The sequence below is a fragment of the Heterodontus francisci genome, chromosome 25 (genome assembly GCF_036365525.1).
Source record: "Heterodontus francisci isolate sHetFra1 chromosome 25, sHetFra1.hap1, whole genome shotgun sequence".
Lineage (NCBI taxonomy): Eukaryota > Metazoa > Chordata > Chondrichthyes > Heterodontiformes > Heterodontidae > Heterodontus > Heterodontus francisci.
The window spans coordinates 40,413,911-40,438,949 of record NC_090395.1 but is presented as its reverse complement, the minus strand read 5'-3'; the positions used below and the strand labels follow the sequence as shown (position 1 = coordinate 40,438,949).

The window sequence follows — 25,039 nt, the reverse complement described above, 5'->3', positions numbered from 1 at the left end:
CAACAGTAATACTTTTCTTTTAACTATCACTGTAACCACCTACAGTGCATATTATAACGTAGGCTTTAGTATGGAAAAAAAAGTACCTGTAATTAGAGCTCCAGTCAATATTCGTATGGGGGTGGAGGGAGAAAATGCATGTCACCTCTGCCTTCTGACCCCAGATTCCCTGCTTGGTGCTGAAGTCTGGGATCTGGAGACAAGGAGCACCAGAGAATGGCAGTAAATAGACTTAGGTCCATGGCAAATTGATCCTGAAGCGATAGAGTGGCAGGGGTTTGGCCCGAAGGGGTAGGGAGCAGTGCAGTTTGTACCAGAAGACTCGGGTTTGCCAAAAGTTTAGCTGAGGACAGAATGGTGGAGTCGTATGTCACATTTTTCTATTGGCACGGAATTGGTGGTATTTGTGACTAAATGAATTGGTTCTGGGATCCGATTGATCAAAGGAACACAACAACTATACATTCGAAAAAACATAAAATATGCTAGATTGTTGTAAATAATATGGATACATTCAAACATCATTTATAATTGGCAGAAAGCATAGAACTCATAGATATCAGACAAAAGCAATTAATTCCTCTTGAGCATTCATGCACAGTCACATGGAAATTGTGGCACCACAGAGGCAACTTTGAATTTAAAAGCTTATGCACTTGCCATTAGTGTACAGGAGTCGTAAGAGGTTTGACGGATAAGGCAAGGCATGTTGGACTGTGAATTACTCACAAATATAGTTTATAGACCTGAAGCTGTAGCAATGCAGAGAAATACCATCAAGATTCTTTCAATTACTTTAGTATTGCTTGCTCCCTTTGAAGCACATTATCATCTGCACGCCTGATTATTAATATTCAATCGCATCAGCTTTCTTCAGATCTGCACTGCAAAATCACTCAGCCATTTAAATTGTAGATTGCCTTTTGTGGCCTATATTTTCTCATTCAAATGCTTCAAAAATCAATAGTAGTCTCAAGATCATGTCTAATACAATGATCCACGACGCTGTTAAAATTCCACACAGTATTTTTGTATTCAGTTCATAACTGAAGTGCTAGTTTTAATTCACCCCTCAGCCAATATGGCAAACTGCTGTCAGTTGACTGAAGTGAAACCACTTTGCATTTGTGCAAATTGTTAGTTTGATGGCCTTGAAATCAGTCCTATAAAAGCTACCAAAAGGCATACTCTACTGCATCTATAGCCTCCCTTAAGGGGTAAAAAAAAATGCTTTTCTTCAAATCAGGAGCTGTCCGAATATTGTAAACAGTAAAGGACTACCGTGAAAACTGAGCAAAGTTTTGTTTCCTCTTCACAGACCAAACAGGATGATGATGATGCAGAAACTGGTTTAACTGAAGGCGAAGACAAGGAAGAGGAACCAAAAGAGGAAGAAAAACTAGGAAAACTGCAATTTTCATTGGATTATGACTTCCAGAATAATCAGGTGAGATGCCAGCAAAACCCTTACAAGATATTGTAGAAATTCATGGAGATTAGTTCATCATGGGTCATTCCAACATTCAGTTTGCTATTAGTTAAGCTGCTGCGAAAGACTTCCCTGTCCAAAGGGGAAGAGAAATGGATGGTTTGATTGCTCACAGGGTCATGTTTTACTTCTTGCCTAAACTGAGCAACTGTGACCAAGAAATGTGTTTGAAAGCTATGAGTCTCCATTGGAAGGAGATTAATATTCGAAGCACTGATATGTTGCTTATTGTAATTTTCCGGTCCGCTGCCTTCTCGTCATATAATGAAATTGCTTAATAAGACTGCTTATTGTCATGTCCTTGATTTGTTACTTTAGTGGACTTTAATTCTATTTTTAAAACCTTATTTACTCTTTGCCTTTACATCTTCCTATGCCACCTTGAAATCCCTAGCATTGATTTGGGTGATGCAACTCCTTGGCCTTGGTCAATGTTTTTTTATTTGTTCATGAGATGTGGATGTTGCTGGCAAGACCTGCATTAATTGTCCTTGAGAAGGTGGTGGTGAGCTGCCTTCTTGGACCACTGCAGTCCATGTGGTATAAGCACACCCACAGTGCTGTTAGGAAGGGAGTTCCAGGGTTTTGACCCAGTGACAGTGAAGGAACAGTGATAGAGTTCCAAGTCAAAGGTGGTGTGTGATTTGGAGGGGAACGTGCAGGTGGTGGTGTTCCCATGTATCTGCTGCCTTTGTCCTTTTAGGTGGTAGAAGTTGCAGGTTTGGAAGGTGCTGTCAAAGGAGCCTTGGTGAGATGCTGCAGTGCATCTTGTGGATTGTGCACACTGCTGCCACCAACTAAAAGGTGTTAAACATGGCCTGGGTGATATCTAACTGTCCTTTTTCTGTAGTTAAGTGCTTGGTAATCCACAATACCCAAGAACTCTGGAACAGGAGTAGGCCATTCAACCCTTCAATCTGTTCCTCAATTTAATTAGATCATAGCTGATCTGTACCTCAACTCCATTTACCTGTTTTTGTTCTGCATCCCTTGATACACTTGCCTAATATAAAATCATTAACCGCAGTCTTGAAAAGTGCAATTGATCCAGTGTTCATAGCCTTTTGGGAGAATGTTCCACTAGCCTCTGTGGGAAGGAATTCTTCTTTAGTCAGAGTGGTGTGAAAATGGTACTCGCTACTACATGGAACAGTTCACGCAAATAGCATAGATGCATTTAAGAGGAATGTAGATACGTACATGAAGAAAGGAATAGTAAGATCTATTGATATGTTGACAGGGTTAGATGAAGTAAATAGAGTAGAAGGAGGCTTATGTGAAGCATGAACACTGGCATAGTTGGATCAAATGGTTTGTTTCTGTGCTGTAAATTCGAGGCAGTTCTTGATTTCACTTCTAAATGGCCTCACTCTAATTTTATCTCCTTCTCACCCTGTCGACATATCAAGAAATCTTTCTATTCTTTTCTCCCTCATGTACCTATCTAGGTTTCCTTTAAATAAATCGATGCTATTTGCTTTATCTACTCCATCTAGTAGCGAGTTTCATTGGCCGGAATTTTACGCCACCCCAATGAGCCAGATGGTGGCGGGGGGGATGGCATAAAATGGAACAGGAGGCTCCTGGAGGCCTTTCCGACCCGCTCCCACCTCCGTCACACTTGACATAGGGTGGGGGGGGAAGTCGAAAAACGGGCCGCCAACGCCAGGCCAATCAAGGCCCTTATGTTGCCAATTAACAGCCACGTAAGGGCCTTCGCCCGCCTCCATGCGGATTTTATGTGTGGCAAACGGGCATTCTGGAGCTGGGAAAGGCCGCCAGGTAAAAGATTGAGGGCCGCCCCTGCTTCCCCAATCACCCCCAGGACCCAACACGCCCCCTTCCCCCCAAACGACTACCCTTGCCTCACCGGGGCCCAACCAATTATCCCCGGCGATGCAATCAAAACTCACCTGAAATCCGGCTCCATGTCTTCATCTGCCATTGGCTGGGCTGTAGTCCTATCAGTGGCCATCGCTCTCAGTCGCACTGTGGAGACTAAGAGTTGCCAGTCCTCTGATTGGCCAGCAGCTCAATGAGGCAGGACTTCCTCCCTCAAGCAGGTGGAAGTCCCGCCTCGGAACAATTAAAGCCTGGGGACCCGTAAAATGCGGGACGGATCCTCAGGCTAGGCGGAAGCGGGTTCGCCACCAACTTTTATGTCGGTGGCCAGCTCCCGTTTGCCCAATGTAAAATCCAGCCCATTATCTCTTGTTCTGGATTCCCCCACTAGAGGAAATTGTTTCTCTCTATCTACCCTATCATATCCTTTTATTATTTTAAATGCCTTGATTAGATCACCCGTCAAACATCTAAACTCAAGCTAATAGAAAACTTGCTCTCATAATTTAACCCTTAAGTACCAGCATAATTCTGGTGAATCTGCACTTTACCCCTTCCAAGGGCAATATATCATTGAGGTTTGGTGCCCAAAACTGAACATATTTATCCAGATGGGATCTAACCAAGGCTCTTTGCATAACTGAAACATTACTTGCTCATGGTTTGAGGTAAAGACCAACATTTCCCTAACATTTTTGGCAACTTTTTGTACCTGTGCACTAGCCAGTTGCTCACCATTAAGAAAATATTCTGACTTGCCTTTCTTGGATACAAAATGGATGACCTCACTTCCCATATTGAAATCCATCGACCATAGTTTTTCCCCACTCACTCCATCTATCAATGTTCCTTTGTAACATCCTGCTCTCATCCACACTGTGCCTCCTGAAAACAGATATGCAATTCTCTACTCCTTCATCCAAACAATTCAATTATTTTTTCCAAATTTCTCTGTTTCTGTCTAAAATGCATTAACTCTTACGTAACTCTTACTGTGGTAGACTCAAGAGCTGAGGCCCCTGTATAGATCGCTGGGAACAAAACTTGTCACATCGTCCAATCAGAGAACATTCTTTTAGTCCCTACTCTCTGTGTCCAACTCCCAAACAATTACTGAACTGTGTCGCAAGGTTACCTTTGATTCTGTGTGCTCTCATTCTAGTATTAATCTCTTGTGCAGAACCTTATCAAATTCAAATGCCTCAGAAAGTCCATATAGACGACATGCATTGACACTCCCCTCATCATCATGCTGAAAAACATTCAACTAGTTTCAGCAGACATAGGTTATCATTCACAAATCCTTGGTTTACACTCTTAGAAATTTGGATTGGAAGGAGATGGTGAACCCATACCCTACCACTCAGTGACAAACAGAGTGCAACATCAACATACTGTGACACTCACCTAAGCAGCCTAAATTCCCATCTTGTTTTGTGCTTTAGTTTTAGTACTGAAATTATAAAAATATATTTACTAGCAGACATGATCATCTGTGCTACCACCTCACCATGGCAGCCTTTGCATAACTACATATTCCTCTGTATTTAAACATGACAAAGTCTCTTGCAAGGCTCCTTGCCATGGCAACACTTCATAAATCATTTAAAATGGGGTCCAATGCTCTGTTACACTTCTGTTGCCCTGGGCCTGCATGTAGCTGGTCCTAATTAAGGCCAAACCACAATGAACATTTCAGCACTCACTGGAGGCGCTGGAAATGTCATTATAGCTGGCAATGTAACACTACGAAGATATAGATGACATTCCAATCAAACAAAGCCTTTAATGCGGCTCACTTCTGTGCCCGAGATTTTCATTTCTCACTTAAACAACTGTAATACTCTTGGTTGTGCCACGTTAATGAATGGCAGAGACAGTGTACGTCATATATATCATTCTCAACCAGATTGCAATATCACAGCAGAGAATAAAATCACACAATTCAATTATTTTTTCCAAATTTCTCTGTTTCTGTCTAAAATGCATTAACTCTTACGTAACTCTTACTGTGGTAGACCTCAAGAGGCACTCGAGAACCCTCCATCACTTTGTTCAAATTACCTTTTTTATGCCTGACTCTAGACAGTGAGAGTTGTCAGCCCAGTCAACCATGTAGAACATGACAGCTGAGCCATTTCGGCTGTCACCTGGAAGGATATTTAACTTCCTTCACCCACCAGAACCATTGTGGTAACAGAGTTAAAATGGAGGTGGTGGGCCTACAATCTTGTTCTCACTCTACCTCCATTTTTTCTGGAGCCTTCCACTAGGTGACCAAAGGCATTAGCCTGAATCAGGCAGGAGCCTCATTAATCTATGAGAATTGGAGCCCTGTGAGTTATTTGGAAACCGTATGGCATTTTAACGGCCTACTAAGCAGAGGCCCAAACGGTAAGTGTTAAAATTACTTTTGTGGTATCCAAAAAGGCAGGGGGCTCCTCTGGGTTCCACCAAAATAATGTGGGCTATTGCGCCCCCCGGGCCTACATTTACTGCCAGCTGCATTTGTCATTTGCTTCCAGTATTGCACGAGCCTAGAGCTAGTGAGCAGCAGCAAGGTGACCTCTTAGTACCCGCAGCTTGCTGAGGACATGGTAATGAGGCACTGCCCTCAAAACTGACTGGACCTCCTGCTCGGACAGTTGGATGGGAAGCCAGCATGCTCCTCTGATCTGCTTCCAACAGTTAAAACCTAGCCCCTGATGTCCACACATATACACTATTCAGCAGGAATCAGGGTAACGATCAGGATCAGGAACTGAGACTGATCTTTTTCCCATCCCCAACTCAGATATTGAAGCCAACTGTAGTACCTCAACTGCTGGCCTGGCTGAGCTCAGCTAACTCAGCGTGGCATGATGCCATGCCGGGCAATGCTTTTGATCAGTTAAAGCCATCATGGGCACATTAAAAGAGTGGCTTTCATGTGATTTGAGGGAAGAAAAGACCACACAAAATTATATTGCACAACTTATCTCTGAACTGTTCAGTGTAACATTCTGCACAGGGCTCGCTCAATAAACTGCAGTCTTCAGTCCTTTAGAATTAGCCAACCTCAGTACACAGTAAGACCTCTGCAGAATGATTCATGTGTAAAGAATCAGCATTTTTTTGTCACGGTGTAATCTGAGATCACATTTTATTCCATGAGCATCTGACACCAGAAAAATCTTGTTCAAAGACAAATTAAAAAGCAGCTCTCCACCCCATGTTTCACAAAAATATTTGTATACCTGTCACTGCACTTGGCATTGACTGCAGGTTCTTCCTCTATACTGAGCTCCAGGAGGGTGATATCCTGAGCCTGCTATGGTACCAGCACTCAGCTGGTTGTAAATGATAAAATTTACATGTGTCATTTAATTTCTTAGTGGGAGAGCTGAAGTTTGCAATTTACATTTTATTTCCATCCTATTATTGCATATAATTATATTTGCATTGTATTACAAAGCTGAAATGTCATTACACAAACTCATCTGCAAAACTCCTGATATCCTGTTGGTTCTGACAAAGTATTTAAATAATTAATTACTTTTAGGAGGTTAAACTGAACATAAGTTAAAAGTTAGATTGGCACTAAGTAACATTTGAAAAATTTGCATCTCATTCAGAAAGTCTATTGTCACAACCAAGGCAGGAGAAATGCACTGTTAATTCAGTCCCACTTCTCCACAGGTCACAGCATATCAATAAATTTTCTCACCAACCAAGAAACAGCCAAATACATACTCTATTTGTCCCCCAGAATAAAGCACACCAACCAGGTTTCTTTAATCAACAACAAATTTACTATTTATTAATAAACTAAGTCTTAAACAATAATGAGATAAATCTATATACGAAAAGATATTTTAAAACTCTTTATTCTCTCTAACTCTCATGCACACACACACATACGTTCAAAAACTGGTTAACTGGAGAAAAAAGATTTTTCAGTTACAGCTGTTACTTAGGAATAAAAAAGAATAATAAAATAATTGGGTTTGTCACGTTTTGGTAGGATGTTTTCAGGTCGGTGAGGTGTCCCAGAGTCGAATAGTCAGATGTCACTCGAAGTCTCTCCAGGCGAGGTTGATAAACAGTCTGTGATGGGTAGACATTCAAGGCAATTCGACTACAGCAGGCATCACATAGGTCTTTCAGCAGGGGTTAGCAACAGGTCTGCTTAGGACTTACAGTAGCGCTATAGGAGTAGAAGCTTTCTTCAGGTTCCAGGATTGCCCAAAACACAGGAGGCAACAGAAACCACACTGGATGCAGGAATTCTTCAGAGACAGGAGGCAATTGGAATCTGTCACCTTTCAAATACAGGATTTCCTTGCAAGAGATGCAGGTTTCCATTACAGAGAGAGGTATTTTTCTCTAGTCTCCAGGCAGGTCAGGTCTGAGTTTCAAAATGCCTGTTCTTTGTCCAACTCACTGGTTTTTAAAAGTTCAAAGTGAAAGAAAAACCCTTGCTGAGCCAATCACATGGCTAGACAGTCTCCTCTGTCATTCAAAATTGTTGCTCTTAGGAGGTCAAAACCCCTTGCTGTTTCCTTGAAATGTCATGCTTGCCAGTTCTTTTGTACAGAGTCAATATCCAAAAATTTCAGCTATTTTCAGGTCAATGTCCACTGAGCAAAAATCCTTTTCTTAGTTTTTTAAAAACACACAGAATTCTAAGATTTTAGTACAAAAATAAAATCTCTTGTAACCCTATGGATTATTTTATCAGTAGTATTTCACATTGTTGCATTTCTATGCCACTCCTATATATAAGAGTTCAGCTTGTTAATAGAGCGTTAACTGTTTACTCGATTTCAAATCTAACTGGGAAAATTGTATTCTTAAAAGTCATTCTCCCTTCAAGTAATCTTCAACCCCTGGAGGGTTAGCAACTCTAGTTCAAACCTTGGCACTAATTTAAAGCCCCACAAATTTAGGTCATAGTGCGACTGCTCCATTAATATCATAACCTTCTCTGTTGGTCAATTTCAATCTAGTTTCCAGTTTACAGCAGAAGTGACCTTTCTTTCAGCAAATATTGGTATTGCTGATTAACCTCACACTAGAACATATTCTAGTTATTAATCATGAAGGGCCAAAAATAGGTCAGAAGTTTATTGGATTTTCAGGAATCCAAGACAAGTCTAAGGCCTGAACCCCTAGGTGGATACTACATATGCCAGTGCAACTACCTTCAGTATGTGTACATATCTGCAGCAGGATTCCCAGGTTGGGGATAAAGAAGCTCCAAACAGAGAGCCCCCTTTCCCCATTTGCCAGTGTATTTGTTTGGGACAAGTGTAGGATCCCAGCAAAATTTCTGGCCCTTCCACTGGACTTACGGCAAGAGTACACAGGATGCGCATGGATTTCCAATTCCATATTTGGGCCTGTGCATATGCAGTGGCACTCTGAGCTTCAACTTTTGATGAACTAGGAATTTTGTATTGCAGTTATAATTTGTAGCACTTGTTACGATTGAGGCGGGAGGAGTGCACTGTTTTTTCTAGTTCCACTTCTCCACAGGTGACAACGTATATTTAAATGTTTACCCAGTTATCAATACAGTCAATCATAGACTCTGAGTTAAATTTTACTGGCTCCTCGATGCCGCAGGTCGCGGTGTGGGGGCTGGTAAAATGTTGTGGGGAGAGGCCCGCCTCAACCCACGACGTTGAAAGGAGCCCGCCCCATATCACTGGCAGTGGCGGGACCTTAGTGCACCGCCCCCCTCCCCCCCCCCGCCGCTTGGTGGTGGGCCCTTCATCAGCATGTGTAGATGAACATTTAAAATATTTAAATAAACATACCTGCATGTGGGGCCGTCCCATTCTGATATTACGGCCGCCATTCGTGTTCTGCGCGCCTTAGGAACTCCATACGGAGTTCCAGGCGATAACCTGGTGGGGAAGGGGGAGGAATACAAATTTCAGGGTGGGAGGGGTGGAGGAGTGAGAAAATCCAATTTTATTGGATGTGGGGATGGTGGGAAGAGATTGAAAGGGAAAAGACTGGAGGTTGGGGGGAAAGTTCAGGTATTTGAACAATCAATGGATGGTCATTTCATTGCCTGAAATGACCATTGTGGGGGGGGGTTGGGAAAGGGCCTCCATCACTTATTTTTTATCTGTCATTACAATCATTCATAGTTCCCCTTTAAAAATTAAACCTATTCGTAAGAGGTTAAAGCCCTTTAAAAATGGTGCCGGCGCCTGCGTGGTGGCGCCAGACACCGTTGCCGGGGACACAGAGGCCGCCCCCGCTACATCATCGGCGGTGCCACTCCATCCTCTCTATTTAAATGAGCCCCTGCATGTAATATTGCGGGGGTTCAGGGACGGCGCATCCGCACAGGATGCACATCATTGTTAGAGTGCACTTCCGCGAACTGCGGCGCACTCAGAATATTCAGCCCTCTGTTTTTGTCCCAAAATAAAATACACCAGCCAGTTTTCTGTAATAAATAACAAAATTATCAGTTTATTATAAAACAAGACTTAACCATTAACAAAGCAAAGCATTAACACATAGATTGAAATATGAAGGTTCCCTTTTTATCTTAGCCCTTCACATACGAACTCATACTCACACAAAAAAAAATACAGAAATTCTTTCTCTGCAGAGGTTTGTTACAAAAAAAACACAGAGAAGGAATACTTTGGCCAAATACTTGCTAATTCTTGAAGGAAAAAAAAGAGGAGGTATGGAAAGATGTTAGTTGTCCCTTTTTTGGTTTGGCATCCCAAATACGCGTAGACAGCTGTCTCTGGGATCTTCCTAGAACAGTTCTTTTCTGGCGATGTTGAGGATCAGTTTGGCAGGTTTTTCAGAAGAAACAAGGCAGCGGGTTTCTGGCAGGCTTTTCAGGAAGAATGCAACATCAATTTCTCTATTTCTTACACTTGCTTCTAAAAGCTACTCAAAGAGATGGAAAAGCTGGCAGACTTTTCAGAGATGAGAAAAGGCTGAGCTGGGGTTTTGTCCTTGGCAGGTTGATTCTTAAACTCCTTTCAGAACATTGTCCAAACCCCAACTGACTGTCCAAAGTGAAACCAAAAACAATATCTCAAGAATCAAGCCTGCTGACCTCTATAAATCTTGACCTATCACTTCTCTGTAAGCATCCTCCCCATGTCAAAAAGCCCCCACTGGGTACTTATCTGAAGACAGGTGACTTCCAGTAAGGGTTGTTTACAAACCAAGTGCAAAAGACCTTCCGATGACCCAGTGAAAAAAAAATCCATGGAATACCTTTCAGTTTTCCCAAATAAAACAATGTCCATAATTCTAAAATGCATGAGTCCTCAAAAAATACTTAATGAAAAATGTAGAAGCACCGTCAAAACACACTGTAAATATTCAGCAAAACTACAACTGTAGAATTACTTAACTTCCTCAAGAGCCACCTGCATTAGTGTAAAGTCATGATACACACAGATCTGCTATTTATGCCAGGTTTTCACCATGACACTGGCTCCTTAGGTCACAAGATAGAATACACTATCCATATACACCATGTGCATCAGCTTCTCAGAAACCTGAGTACCGCTACCTGTGTGCCCATGCATATAAAATGCATTAAACACTATGCACAGTGAAATTTAAAAGAAAAATCAGAGTGCTCGATTGTGTTATGACAGGTAATACTCTGGTCAATGTGAAATAGAATACATTATTCAGTGTCACTTGAGTAAGCAGGTTGGCTATAGCAAATGCATTGGGATGGCATCTGTGATAAATGGAACGGTGATAGTATAAGGAAGGGGCTTTTTGAGGTTAAGTGATAATGTTGGTACCCTTTAGGGATTTTACTCTGATGTTTCATCTTGAGCTGAATTGGGCAATCTATTCACTCAATGTAGATCAGTTTGCTTTGGCAGAGGCCAGAGACCAGGGGCCAGTTCTGCCTTTTTGTTAGGATAACTGAAAGAGAAATCAAATGACGGAAAGGGAAGCAAACTATAAAGCAGTTTAATAAGTAAATTGAAAAGAATATACATTAGAAGACACCAAAGTATGAAGGAAGTGGAATCTAAATTGGCAATTTAAATCTTGAAGATTTGCATTTGAATTCATGCATGTATTGCAATAGAGTGTATATGGATCTGTAAAACACACTGAACCAGGGACTTGTTTTACTTGATATGCACAAATCCCATAATAAAATACCAAAATTATCATTTAGATATATATTAAAACCTACTTCTGCACATCACTAAGAAGAAAAAGTTGGCTTATTTGTTCATCTGTTCTTTGCAATTATTATTCATATTTGAAATAGTGCTGAATCATATTCATTATTGTTATTAGTGGTTCCGTTAACAATAATAATAAGCTGTAAAGCTACATGAGTTCGTATAACCAAACATAGGCTGCAAGGGAGGGCAGACCTCCATTGATGCAACATAGCATTGATGGCCTGACATCACTGTAATGTATTTAAGCATCCTACGAGTGTGTGATGTAGTTTTCTCCAATTATTCTGTGCCGAAGTTGTAGGCTACAGGAAGAACAAGCGAGGATTAAAGGTTGGGATTTGGCTTTGCTGATGGAATTACAATTAAGTTCAAGTGTTCTTGTTTTGAAGTCATACTCGCAATATTGCAATTTCTGATCAATTAAATGCATTAAATTTAATTTAGACAGAAGGCGAAGAAAGTGGTGAAGGCGTCTTCCACCATGGAGAAGATTATTTCACATGTACAATGTAGAGCATGTTGAATTCTATTAAATAGCAAAATGTCACTGTCATTTTCATAAAGGTATTAATTTTTCTGCCTGTATCGATAGTCTCAAGTCAGGTTTTCCTGATTCTGTTACAGGTGAGGTCTGTATTTCTAGCTGGTAGCATGGTTTCCCAGAGTTCATGATATACTGTGCTTATGTTGCTTCGTAAATAGTATGCAACATTACTCAGCCTTTCACTCATATCTATGTATCAACCCTACTGTCCTAACCTTGTTTGAGAGTAGCATTAATCTGCCACTCTCATGAATGATTTGTCTGCATTAATAATCTGCCAAAACCTGGCCATGTCTGTATTGTTATGACTGCAGCGGGAGCAACGCACTGTCAATTCAGTCCCGTCACTCCACAGGTCGCTGCATATTATGAAGCTTTCACACTCAATCGGAAAACATCCAAATTAAACACTCTAGTAACTCCAGAATGAAACAGACCAAACCAGGTAGCCTTAGACAACAAATTAACTATTTATTAAAAAAAACTAAATCTTGAACATTATTAAGATAAACCCATGTATAAAGACCTTATAACTTCTTATTTTAATCTAACTCCCCATTCTCACACACATCCATTCAAAAACTAACAGTTAACCAGTTTTAAAAGTGGAGTTTTTAAAAATTAGCTGTCTCTTAAGAGTAAATAAAAGAAGAAAGTCTTTGTAGGTTATGTTCCTGATGGATGAGGTCTTCTAATGTGGATTTGATGAAAATAGTTCTTCAAAAGATAGGCATTCAACTCTTCGGCTGCAACAAGCAATTAAACAGTTCTTTGAACGATGAGCACAGCAATTCAAATGGTGTCCTTGAAAAGAATGCTTTTCTTCTTTACTCAGGGAATTAACTTAGCTTGTAGCTCCTTGTGGAATTTTCTGAGAGAGAATAAAACAGCTCCTTTTCTTCAATACGCCTTGCCGGAAAGTCTCTCAGAACTAACTGGTTTCAACCAGTTTCTGCCAGTTCCACACAAAGCCAAGTGGAAACATTGCATCATGTGGCCTCTCATTCTCCTGCTGTTGCCCAGGGTAACAAAAATGCAGCTGTGGCACATTGTCTCTCCAGAAAGTGCTCTCCCTTAAAGGCGCACTGTTCGTAATCCGAGGAGAAAAATAATTACAAGTCTGTGACAGTATGCAGAAGTGAGTATTTGGGTATCAACTGGTAGACCCAGAGCACCTTTTGTGCACTGAAATCTGCCTGCAAATGCTTTAGGAATTCTCTTCTTTCCAGCATCTCAAATTTGGAGAATTCCCATTGGGAAGCCCATTAATATTTCTAATGCTGCTGCAGAAGAAAGAAATGAAGGAGTTGACACAAAAGCTTAAAATAACCTATTTACCATGAAGGGAGATGGAATTAAAAGATGATAAAACAGTAAAAAGAAATTTATATATCGCCCTTTAGATGTTCTTTCTTGAATTTATCACCTGCCAACCATGGAGACCCAGATATAATGGACAGGATATTCTTTTTCCAATGGGCATGTTGCAAGAAGGAGCAGAATGGTGTTCCTGCATCATTAACATAGTGAAACCCCACACATTTGAAGTGGAAGTTGCTTCCATCATCCCAACAGAAATACATAACATTCAAATTTTTGCATTCCATCCCAACATTTAACACCATTGCAACTCTCATCTATCCTTAACCCTTCCCTCCACAAAAAAAATCAAATGAAAGTCCTGCAAATGTATATCTCCCCATCAATAATGATCTAAACATCCTCTAACCCCTATTCCTTTTCTCTATCCCGCAATCTATTGCTTCTTCCTCCATGTTCCCCACATACCACACCTGTCTCACAATCTCCTCCTCACCCCACCCTTCAAACTTTCTTCTGTTTTGCTCCCCTTCTTCCCTCCGTCTTTTTTTTGCCACCTCTTCCCCTCCCCATCCCTTACTCCCAACTCTACTCTCTCCCTCTACTCTCATCTCTTTTCGCTCTCCCCTTCCTAGCTGCACCCCTCTCTCTCTCCCCTTCTCTTTCACCTTCCTATTTCCAATTCTCCTCAAAAAAAGTAACACCGAAGATCCTTGTCCGAACTTCAAATGTCACAACAGCCTCTTGACATCCTACCTTAGCCCTATCTTCTTGCCTGCATGCTTTATTCCTCTGACGTTACTTTACCTCTTGTTCCCTGTTTATATTCTACCATTGGGGATTAATCTTTCAGTCACTGTGTTGCTGCCCTCTAGAACTGTCTTTCACAATCCTTTCCCCTTATTTGCTTACTTACTATTTTCAAAGCTTAACAGAAAACTTTCTTTTCGACACCCCTTTTGGTTTTGCTCCTCATATCCATTCCAACTGTTCTTTCTCTCCTGCTCTCTGTCCATTTTCTTCTCACTGCAGTGTTCTGATATGCCTTTTCGATATAAGGAGCTCTATATAAATACAAGTTGTTTATGGAGGAATAACTTATTTGGGAAGGATTCCTCTCGAGCTGCAACTAGAGCACTGCATAGAAATATAGAAACATAGAAAATAGGAGCAGGAGTAGGCCATTCGGCCCTTCGAGCCTGCTCCACCATTCATTATGATCATGGCTGATCATCCAATTCAGTAGCCTGTTCCCGCTTTTGCCCCATACCCTTTGATCCCTTTAGACCTCAGAGCTATAGCTAACCCCTTCCTGAAAACATAAAATGTTTTGGCCTCAACTGCTTTCTGTGGTAGCGAATTCCACAGATTCACCACTCACTGGGTGAAGAGATTTCTCCTCATCTCAGTCCTGAAAGGTTTACCCCATATCCTTAGACTATGACCCCTGGTTCTGGACTCCCCCATCATCGGGAACATCCTTCCTGCATCTACCCTGTCAAGTCCTGTTAGAATTTTATAGGTTTCTATGAGACCCCCCCCCTCACTCTTCTGAACTCCAGCGAATATAATCCTAACCGACTCAATCTCTCCTCATACGTCAGTCCCGCCATCCCAGGAATCAGTCTGGTAAACCTTCGCTGCACTCCCTCTATAGCAAGAACATCCTTCCTCAGATAAGGAGACCAGAACTGCACACACTATTCTAGGTGTGGCCTCACTAAGGCCCTGTATAATTGCAGCAAGACATCCCTGCTCCTGCACTCGAATCCTCTCGCTATGAAGGCCAACATACCATTTGCCTTTTTTACTGCATGTTGCACCTGCATGCTTACCTTCAGCAACTGGTGTACGAGAACACCCAGGTCTCGCTGCATATTCCCCTCTCTCAGTTTATAGCCGTTCAGATAATAATCTGCCTTCCTGTTTTTGCTACCAAAGTGGATAACCTCACATTGATCCACATTATACTGCATCTGCCATGCATTAGCCCCCTCACTCAAATTGTCCAAATCACCCTGAAGCCTCTCTGCATCCTCCTCACAACTCACCCTCCCACCCAGTTTTGTGTCATCTGCAAATTTGGAGATATTACATTTAGTTCCCCCCATCTAAATCATTAATGTATATTGTGAATAGCAGGGGTCCTAGCACCGATCCCTGCGGTACCCCACTATTCACTGCCTGCCATTCAGAAAAAGATTTATCCCTACTCTTTGTTTCCTGTCCGCCAACCAATTTTCTATCCATCACAATACACTACCCCCAATCCCATGCGCTTTAATTTTACATGCTAATCTCTTATGTGGGACTTTGTCAAAAGTCTTCTGAAAGTCCAAATAAACCACATCCACTGGCTCCCCCTCATCAACTCTACTAGTTACATCCTCGAAGAATTCTAATAGATTTGTCAAACATGATTTCCCTTTCGTAAATCCATGCTGACTCTGCTCAATTCTACCACTGTTCTCTAAGTGCTCTGCTATAAAATCTTTGATAATGGACACTAAAATTTTCCCCCATGGATGTGCTCCACAGATGCCATTGAAATAAATAGGATCAGAGCATGTCCACTTGGGACCAACAAATATATGTAATGAGAACACTTGGAATTTTGGTTGTATTTATCCACACTAAATGAATGATTAGATGCCTTGATTTTATTTTTGAGACAGGCCTCCAGTGGTTTGTCTGTAGTCTCGGCTAAGCAACAATGAATCCTGTTTTAGGATCACTTTAAAAAGAAAACAATGGCTCACAGAGAGTCTCTAAGGATGCACACTGTGCAGAAATCAATAGCTTCAGTGCATCCTGGCTCCTTTTTCTGACGTTAGTGGAGTTTGCCCATGAGTATGCATGAAATGTCATTCTGCCTGCAATGATAAAGGAACCATTTTTGAAATATAGGTGGTGGAATGAATAAAAGGTTAAGTAATTATATTGAAAGTAATCCTTATAAAAATAAATGTCTCCTGTCTTTTATAACCTTGTGAAAGGACTGTTATGTTACCAGTCCTGAGAACTAAATAACATGACAATTGGCAAGGTTACTTTTGTGCTTTTTAAAAAATAAGATAGAAGGTTATCTGTTGCCTTGTAGATATTATACAGATTCTGTTTGCCAGTGCTTTCTTGAAATGTGTTTGTGTCAGTGAAGGTACTAACTGTCAGATGAAAACCATCTAACATTCTTCACATTCTCACTTCATTGGAAAACAAATGACTTTCAGCTCACTGTACTGCATAGCTCCTTAAATCTAACACTGGAGACGTAACTAGTGCAAAGGAAGATGGTTGTGGTTGTTGGAGGTCAATCATTTGAGCTCCAGGACAGCACAGCAGGAGTTCCTCAGGGTAGTGTCCTCGGCCCAACCATCTTCAGCTGCTTCATCAATGATCTTCCTTCAATCATAAGGTCAGAAGTGGGGATGTTCACTGATGATTGCACAATGTTCAGCAACATTTGCGACTCCTCAGATAATGAAGCAGTCTGTGTTGAAATGCAGCAAGACCTGGATAATATCCAGGGTTGGGCTCATTAAATGGCAAGTAACATTCATGCCACACAAGTGCCAGGCAATGACCATCTCCAACAAGAGAGAATCTAACCATCTCCCCTTGATATTCAATGGCATTGCCATTGCTGAAACTCCCACTATCAACATCCTATGGGATATCATTGACCAGAAACTGAATTGGAGTAGTCATATAAATACTGTGGCTACAAGAGCAGATCAGATGCTAGGAATCCTGTGGCGGGTAACTCACCTCCTGACTCTCCAAAGCCTGTCCACTATCTACAAGGCACAAGTCAGGAGTGTGATGGAATACTCTCCACTTGCCTGGATGGGTGCAGCTCCAACAACATTCAAGAAGCTCAACACCATCCAGGACAAAGCAGCCTGCTTGATTGGCACCCCATTCACAAACATTCACTCCCTCCACCACCGACACCAGTGGCAGCCATATGTACCATCGACAAGATGCACTGCAGCAACGCACCAAGACTCCTTAGACAGCACCCCTCAGACCCACGACTTCTACCAACTAGAAGGACAAGGGCAGCAAATGCATGGAAACACCACCACCTGCAAGTTCCCCTCCAAGTCACACACCATCCTGACTTGGAACTATATCCTTCACTGTCGCTGGGTCAAAATCCTGGAACTCCCTTCCTAACAGCACTGTGGGTGTACCTACTTCCCATGGACTGCAGCGGTTCAAGAAGGCAGCTCACCACCACCTTCTCAAGGGCAATTAGGGATGGGCAATAAATGCTGGCCTGGCCAGCAATGCCCACATCCCATGAATGAACAAAAAAAAATACTTTAACCTGTACAAGTCGGATGGTCTACACCTGAACAGGACTGGGACAAATATCCTTGCTGGAAAGTTTGCTCGTGCTGTTGGGGATGGTTTAAACTAGTTTGGCATGGGGATGGGGACCTAAGCACAGTCTTAAAGAGGACAATTTCAGGGCAGGGAACAGGAGGCAGAAAATCATCAAGTGACTCTGAAAGACAGAAGAAGCAAAGGTTAAAAAGTGTTTAGCACAGGAATTTGGCAGTGTTCAAGGGTATGTATTTAAATGCAAGGATTATAGCAAATAAAGCCGATGAGCAGAGGGCACAGATAGACACGTGGCAACACGATATCGTTGCTATAATGGAAACTTGGCTTAAAGAGGGGAAAGAATGGCAGCTCAACATCCCTGGATGTAGAGTTTTCAGGAAGGATAAAGAGGGAGATAAAAAAGGAGGGGGCGTAGGAATCAATAACAGCTTTGAGGAAGGATGATATGCTAAATGAATCATCAAGCGAGGCCATAGGGGTGGAGCTCAGAAATAAAAAAGGGGCAGCCACACTACTAGGAGTGTAAAATACACCCCCAAATATGAGAGGGAGATAGAAGAACAAATATGTAGGCAAATTTCTGAGTGCAAAAAATATAGGGCAATAATAGTTGGGGATTTCAACTACCCCAAAATCAACTGGGATACAAACAGTGTGAAGGGCACAGAGGGAAAAAAATTCTTGAATTTCAGGATAACTTTTTTAGCCAGGATGTAACAAGCCCGATGAGAGGGGCGCCATTGTAGATTTAGTCTTCGGTAATGAAGTTAGGCAAATGGATGAAGCAACAGCTGGTGACCATTTTGGAGATAGTGACCATAATACAGTTAGTTTTAGCATAATCATGGAAAAGGACAAAGATAAAACAGGAGTAAAGGTTCTAAATTGGGGGAGGGCAAATTTTCCGAAACTGAGAGGTGACCTGGCGAAAGGGACTCGATACAGCTACTTGAAGGAAAATCAGCAGCAAACCAATGGGAGGCATTCAAAAGTGAGATACTACAGGCACAGTGTAGGCATGTCCCCACAAAGATACGGGTACTGCCAAATCTAGAGCCCCCTGTTATCTCGAAGCTTACAGGGTAAGTTAAAGCAGAAAAAGAAAACTTACGATGATCATAAAAATCTTAATACTTTAGAAAGCCTAGCGGAGTATAGAAAGTTTAGCAGTGCTAAAGTAAAAAAGGAAATTAGAAAAACAGAGAGGACATGAAAAATTACTAGTAGGTAAAATCAACAAAAACCCAAAGATGTTTTATCAGTACATTAAGAGCAAGAGGATAACTAAGGAAAGGGTAGGGCCTGTCAGAGAACTTATGTGTGGATGCAGAAGATGTGGACAGGGTTCTTAATGAGTTTTTTTGTCTCTGTCTTCACGACGGAGAGGGTTGATCCAGACGTTGTAGTTAAAGAGGAGGAGTGTGAAATATTAGTACGATGAGCATAAATGAGAGAGGAAGTACTAGAGGGTCTGGCATCCTTGAAAGTGGATAAATCGCCAGGGCTGGATGGATTGTATCCCAGGTTGTTAAAGGAAGCCAGGGAGGAAATAATGGATGTGCTGATGATCATTTTCAAATCCTCACTAGATACAGGAGAGGTACCAGATGTTTGGAGGTCAACGAATGTTGTACTATTGTTTAATAAGGGTGCGAGGGATAGGCCAAATAATTATAGGCCGGTCAATCTGACCTCAGTGGTGGGTAAATTGTTAGAATCAATTCTGAGGGACAGGATTAACCGTCACTTAGAAAGGCACGGATTAATCCGGGATAGTTGGCATGGATTTGTTAGGGGAAGATCATGTCTTACTAACTTAATTGAGTTTTTTGCGGAAGTAACAAGGAGGATTGATGAGGGTACGGCAGTGGATGTGGTCTACACGGATTTTAATAAGGCATGTGACAAGGTCCCACATGGCAGACTGGTCAGCAAAATGAAAGCCCATGGGTACAGGGGAATATGGCAGGTTGGATCCAGAATTTGCTCAGGGATAGGAAACAAAGGGTAGTAGTCAACAGATGATTTTGCAAATGAAAAGCTGTTTCCAGTGGCATGCCACAGGGCTCAGTGCTGGGTCCCTTGCTGTTTGCGGTATATATTAATGATTTGGTCATAAATGTGGGAGGCCTGATTGGAAAATTTGCTGATGATGCAAAAATTGGCCAATTTGTACAAAATAGTTGATAGTGAAGAGGATAGCCATAGACTCCAGAATGATATCAATGGTTTGGTTGAGTGGGTGGACAAATGATAAATGGAATTCAATCCAGACAAGTGTGAGGTAATGCATTTGGGGTGGGCAAATAAAGCAAGAGAATACACATTAAACGGGAGGATACTGAGAGGGGTCGAAGAAGTGAGAGACCTTGCAGTGCATGTTCATAGGTCCCTGAAGGTGGCAGGACAGGTAGATAGTGCCGTGAAGAAGGCATATGGAATGCTTTCCTTTATTGGCCGAGGTATAGAATACAAAAGCAGGGATGTAATGCTGGAACTGTATAAAACGCTGATTAGGCCACAGCTGGAGTATTACATACAGTTCTGGTCACCACATTACAGGAAGGATATAATTGCTCTGGAGAGAATACAGAGGAGATTTACAAGAATGTTACCACGGCTTGAAAGTTGCAGCTATGGGGAAAGATTATATAGGCTAGGCTTGTTTTCCCTAGAACAGAGGAATCTGAGTGGTGACTTAATTGACATGTACAAAATTATGAGGGGCCTAGATAGAATAGACAGGAAGGACCTGTTTCCCCTAGCGGAGAGGCCAATTACCAGGGAGCACAGATTTAAGGTGATTGGTGGAAGGATTAGAGGGGACATGAAGAAAAACATTTTCACCCAGAGGGTAGTGGGTGTTTGGAATTCACTGCCAGGAATGGTGATGGAGGCAGAAACCCTCAATTCTTTTAAAAGGTACCTGGACATGCACCTGAACTGCTGTAACCTACAAGGCTATGGACCAGGTGCTGGAAGGTGGGATTAGATGGCAGCTAGTTTGTTCGGCCGGCACGGACACGAGCTGAATGGCCTCCTTCTGTGCCGTAATTGTTCTATTGTTCTATGGTTCTAACTACCTTCATTGCAATTCTTCAAAGTCAATTCAGGCATAGGGATGGCTAACACCCTTGTTGTGAAATCCAAAGACGGTCTTCCCTCTCACTCCCCTCACGGGAGTAAGTGGGTAATTGCTGATGGACTTCCTCCAATTATTGATGTTTAATTGGAAGGCAGGAAATTACTGTTTCACTTGTGGATCTCCTGCATTAATATTGCAAGAAAAGTGAGCTAAACGCATTTTATGAATTTCTAGGACAGGATCTAATATAACTTACTATGGTATCTTTCCTGAATGTTTAATTTGCATTTCATAAATTTCTCTAAACCCCTCTGTTAATGTTACATTGAAGACTTTTGCAAGGCCAGTGCTACCCAATGATAATAGTCCAGTGGGCATTCTGTAGAATTGGTGTACCAATAATCATAAAATATCTGAATGATTACACTGGTATGATGTCCATTGATGCCCTCTAGCATTGTCCTTGCTAAGAGTTTTCAGGGTCAGTGAGAGGGCATCTAATTTTCATAGGGTCGGGGGGTGCAAGTGTCACTGAGGGTGCATCTGGTCACAAACCCCAGGGGGGCAAGTGGAGGGGGAAGTTGTCCAGGCCCCTCCCGTCAGGCCCAGCTATGTACCACTCAAGCCCTTTGTAAAGGAGCTGATTGAGATATTTGTTAAAAGTAGAATTGCTTCTTTCTTTGTGAGTCACAACCGTTTGCCTTGCAGTGCTTCTGTCCCTTACTAGGTATTCTGGAAAATGCCAGAAACAGCAGAGCCGAGGTCAAATGCATCCCTTCCGTTTTCATGTTGGTTCCAGCAGGCTCCCATTGGAACACCTTGGAGTTTCAGGGCCTTCTTTATTCATGAAATGTGGTCACCATTGCGGAGCTACAGATTTTTAACCATTCTCCATGTCTTTTGCAGCTAACAGTGGGAATTCTTCAGGCAGCTGAACTACCTGCACTGGACATGGGTGGCACATCTGACCCTTATGTTAAAGTCTTCCTGCTTCCAGACAAGAAGAAGAAATATGAGACGAAGGTTCAGAAAAAGACTCTAAACCCTTCCTTCAATGAATACTTTACATTCAAGGTAACACTTCATGGAAAGCAACAATATGTTGGATGAGTTAAATTTCAATTTTGGTTTTGCTTCAGTTGGAGGCATGGTTGCTTGTGTTTGTTTCTTTTTCATCTTCAGCATTTGTTACTTTGCAATAAAATCCATCATAAAAATGTCCATTAAAGGGATTCTGTGGCTTTACTGTCCTGCAGACATTTTTACTCTAGCTAATTTTCCATTCACTCCATAGGCTTTAAACTCCCTTAAAAGCCTCACTTGTGGAACTTTGTCAAATGCCTTCACAAAATCCAAGTAAACGACATTTATTTCATTGGATAACATTTTTCCATTTATTTAATCATGAATTCCAGTACATTCAAGAGACATGACCTGTTATTAATTCTAAATCTAAATTGACCACTCCTTATTAATGATTCCTCTAAATTTTCTTTCCAGTGCATAGTCTGCTAATTTCACTGCACAGTACCTTTAAACTTTTTGCTGAGGCAGCACATGCGTAATATCTTAATGGGGAGAGCTTGTGAGTGACCTGCAAGGTACCTTCATGATTGCTGCACAGCTGGAGGGGTGAATATGGATTACATTTTACAAACTGCTCTTGAACATTTTCATCACTACAGATGTTAGGCTAACTGAGCTATCATTCTGTAGTTATTATCACTTCCCTTTTGGATGACATTCATCATCATAAACATCCACTCTTCAGATTCAAAATAAAATTATAATTTTAACTTATGCTTCGATTAACTTATTCAAACTGATAATACAATTACTTTGGACATTGTTCCCTTGTTTCTAACCCACTAATTCTCAATGGATTAGCTTTCGCCAACTGTTGTGTCATTACTAAGAATTGTATCAATCTCGCACAGTTTGGTGAACTGTCTCAGGACACTTCACACAATGATTGTTTGTTATGTAAGCAAATTCACTGGATGTATCAATGTATTAATACATGGGATGTGGACATCCCTGGTAAGGCCAGCATTTATTGCCCATCTCTAATTGTCCTTGAGAAGGTGGTTTGAGCCACCTTCTCCAATACAACTGAATGGCCTACTAGGCCATTTCTGAGGGCAGTTAATAGTCACATTGCTATTTGCCTGGAGTCACATCTCAACCACACTGAGTACGAACGGCAAATTTCCTTCCCTAAAAGACATTAGTGAACCAGATGAATGAATGGTCACCATTTCTGATACTGGCTCTCTATTCCAGATTACTAGTCCAGTAACAGAATCACTATGCTATTGGGATGAATTTTACGAGCTCCTCGATGTCGTGGCGGGGGACCCGTAAAATTCTGCGGGGAGAGGCCCGCCTCGACCCCTGACGTAGAGAAGGCCCTCCCAGATATTAACGGCAGCAGCAAGACCTCGGTGCTGCCCCCACCAACCACCCCCCCCCACCGCCCCCGCCGCTTTGCATTAATGAAATGCTAATTAATTTACCTGCCGACGACAGCTGTCCCACATCAATTTTACGTCACCTGGATGCGACTCGCGCACCTTCGGAACTCCATTGGAGTTCCGAGGCGAGACACTGGTGGGGAGGGGGAAGGAATGTAATTATCAGGGCAGGAGGGGTGGGGGAGCGGGGAAAACACTTTTTATTGGTTGTGGGGATGGTGGGAAGGGTTTGAAGGGCAAAAGGGGAGAGGTTGGGGGGGAAAATTTGTCTGGGAGTAAAATATATTACAAACACAACAGACAGTAAGCACATCATTGTGGGGGTTGGGAAATTAAAATTTTTCTACACCACTATAAATATTTAAATTTACATGAAGGGCTTGGAGCCCTTTAAAAATGGCACCGACACCTGCGCCGGTGGTGCCAGACGCTATTGCCAGGGACACGGCGGCTGCCCCCTCTACATCATCAGGGGCGGCCACTCCGCCCCCTCCATTTAAATCAGCCCATTGCACCTCTAATCTGTTGTATTCGTGAAACCACAGACAGGTTTTGTTCTTAGGAGCAAAGGGGATGAAATTGCAATTGACCTGTTCCATCAGTGAAAGATACAACCAGGTCCGATCACATTTCCAGCATTCACCACCCCATAGCCAGTTGGGTGAAATGCCCAGGCCTGATCAGAAGTTCAAGCCAATATTTCTCAAATTTCATCTCCATGTTTAAAATAAATATTATTAGTATGGACTTCAAATTTAGGGTTGCCCTTTTTTGCTGTATTACTATTACACCATCCAATCACGATAGGACCTCTCCTGCCAAGTATAATGTCCAAGTCGAGAAAGAAGATGTATTAGATTTGCTTGTTTTGCTTTGAAGTCAGCTTTTATGCAATGTGCAACAGTGGTCCAACACAAGTCACTTCCAATTTTCTTTGATTCCCTATCATCATTCCTATTTACTGCAATCAGGAGCATGCTGTTGTTACGGCCAAGGCAGGAGGAGTGCACTGTCTTTCTCTAGTTCCACTACTCCACATGTTTACCCAGTTACTGATACGGCCAATTATACACTCTATTTTTATTTCAGAATAAGATCCACCAACCAGGTTTCTTTAATAAACAACAAAATTATCAGTTTATTATAAAATAAGTCTTAACCAGTAATAAAATAAAGCATAAACATACAGATTGAAATATTACAGTTCGCTTTTACCTTATCCCCTCACACTCTCACATCGGTTAACTGGAAAAATAAAAGTGATATTTGTTTAGAGATCTGTTACAGACAAAAAACACTTGGGCTGAATACTTGCTCATTCTTGCAGAAACAGCAGATAAGAAATATTGTGTTCCATACTGGCATACAGTCTGGCCTCCATATGCATGTAGCTATGTCACTAGGATCTTTTAGAACAGTTCTTTTCAGGCAGTGTTGAGAATTAATTTAGCAGGCTTTTACTCAAAGACAGGAGATGAGATGAGTTGACACAATCGACTTCTCAGGGTCTTTTAGAGAGGTGCTGGAAAGCTGAGCTGGTTTGTGGTCTTCCCTCCTTCCTTGGGAATCCTCTTCTCTCCTTGGAACGTCTCTCCCTTTTCTGCAGGCTGCCACTTCTCTGCACATATCTTCCCCAATTGCTAGAGTTTCTGTTCTATTTTTAACTTGAGTCATGTGACAACCAGTAAATGTTATTGTCAAACAAGTCCTTTCAGTGTCCTCTTGATGACCCTCTTGGAAAAA

At 41.8% G+C, this 25,039-nt stretch overlaps 1 protein-coding gene across 10 annotated transcripts in view; it reads left to right on the top strand.

Annotated features, from left to right (window-relative positions):
* Positions 1-25,039, top strand: part of LOC137383840 (synaptotagmin-B) — a 691,314-nt gene that overhangs the window by 557,157 nt on the left and 109,118 nt on the right. For all 10 annotated transcript variants that reach the window (XM_068057126.1, XM_068057125.1, XM_068057129.1 and 7 more), the window contains 2 exons: positions 1,319-1,447; positions 21,729-21,896. In XM_068057126.1, coding sequence (XP_067913227.1) covers positions 1,319-1,447; positions 21,729-21,896 — 297 coding nt within the window. The remainder of the gene's footprint in view (positions 1-1,318; positions 1,448-21,728; positions 21,897-25,039) is intronic.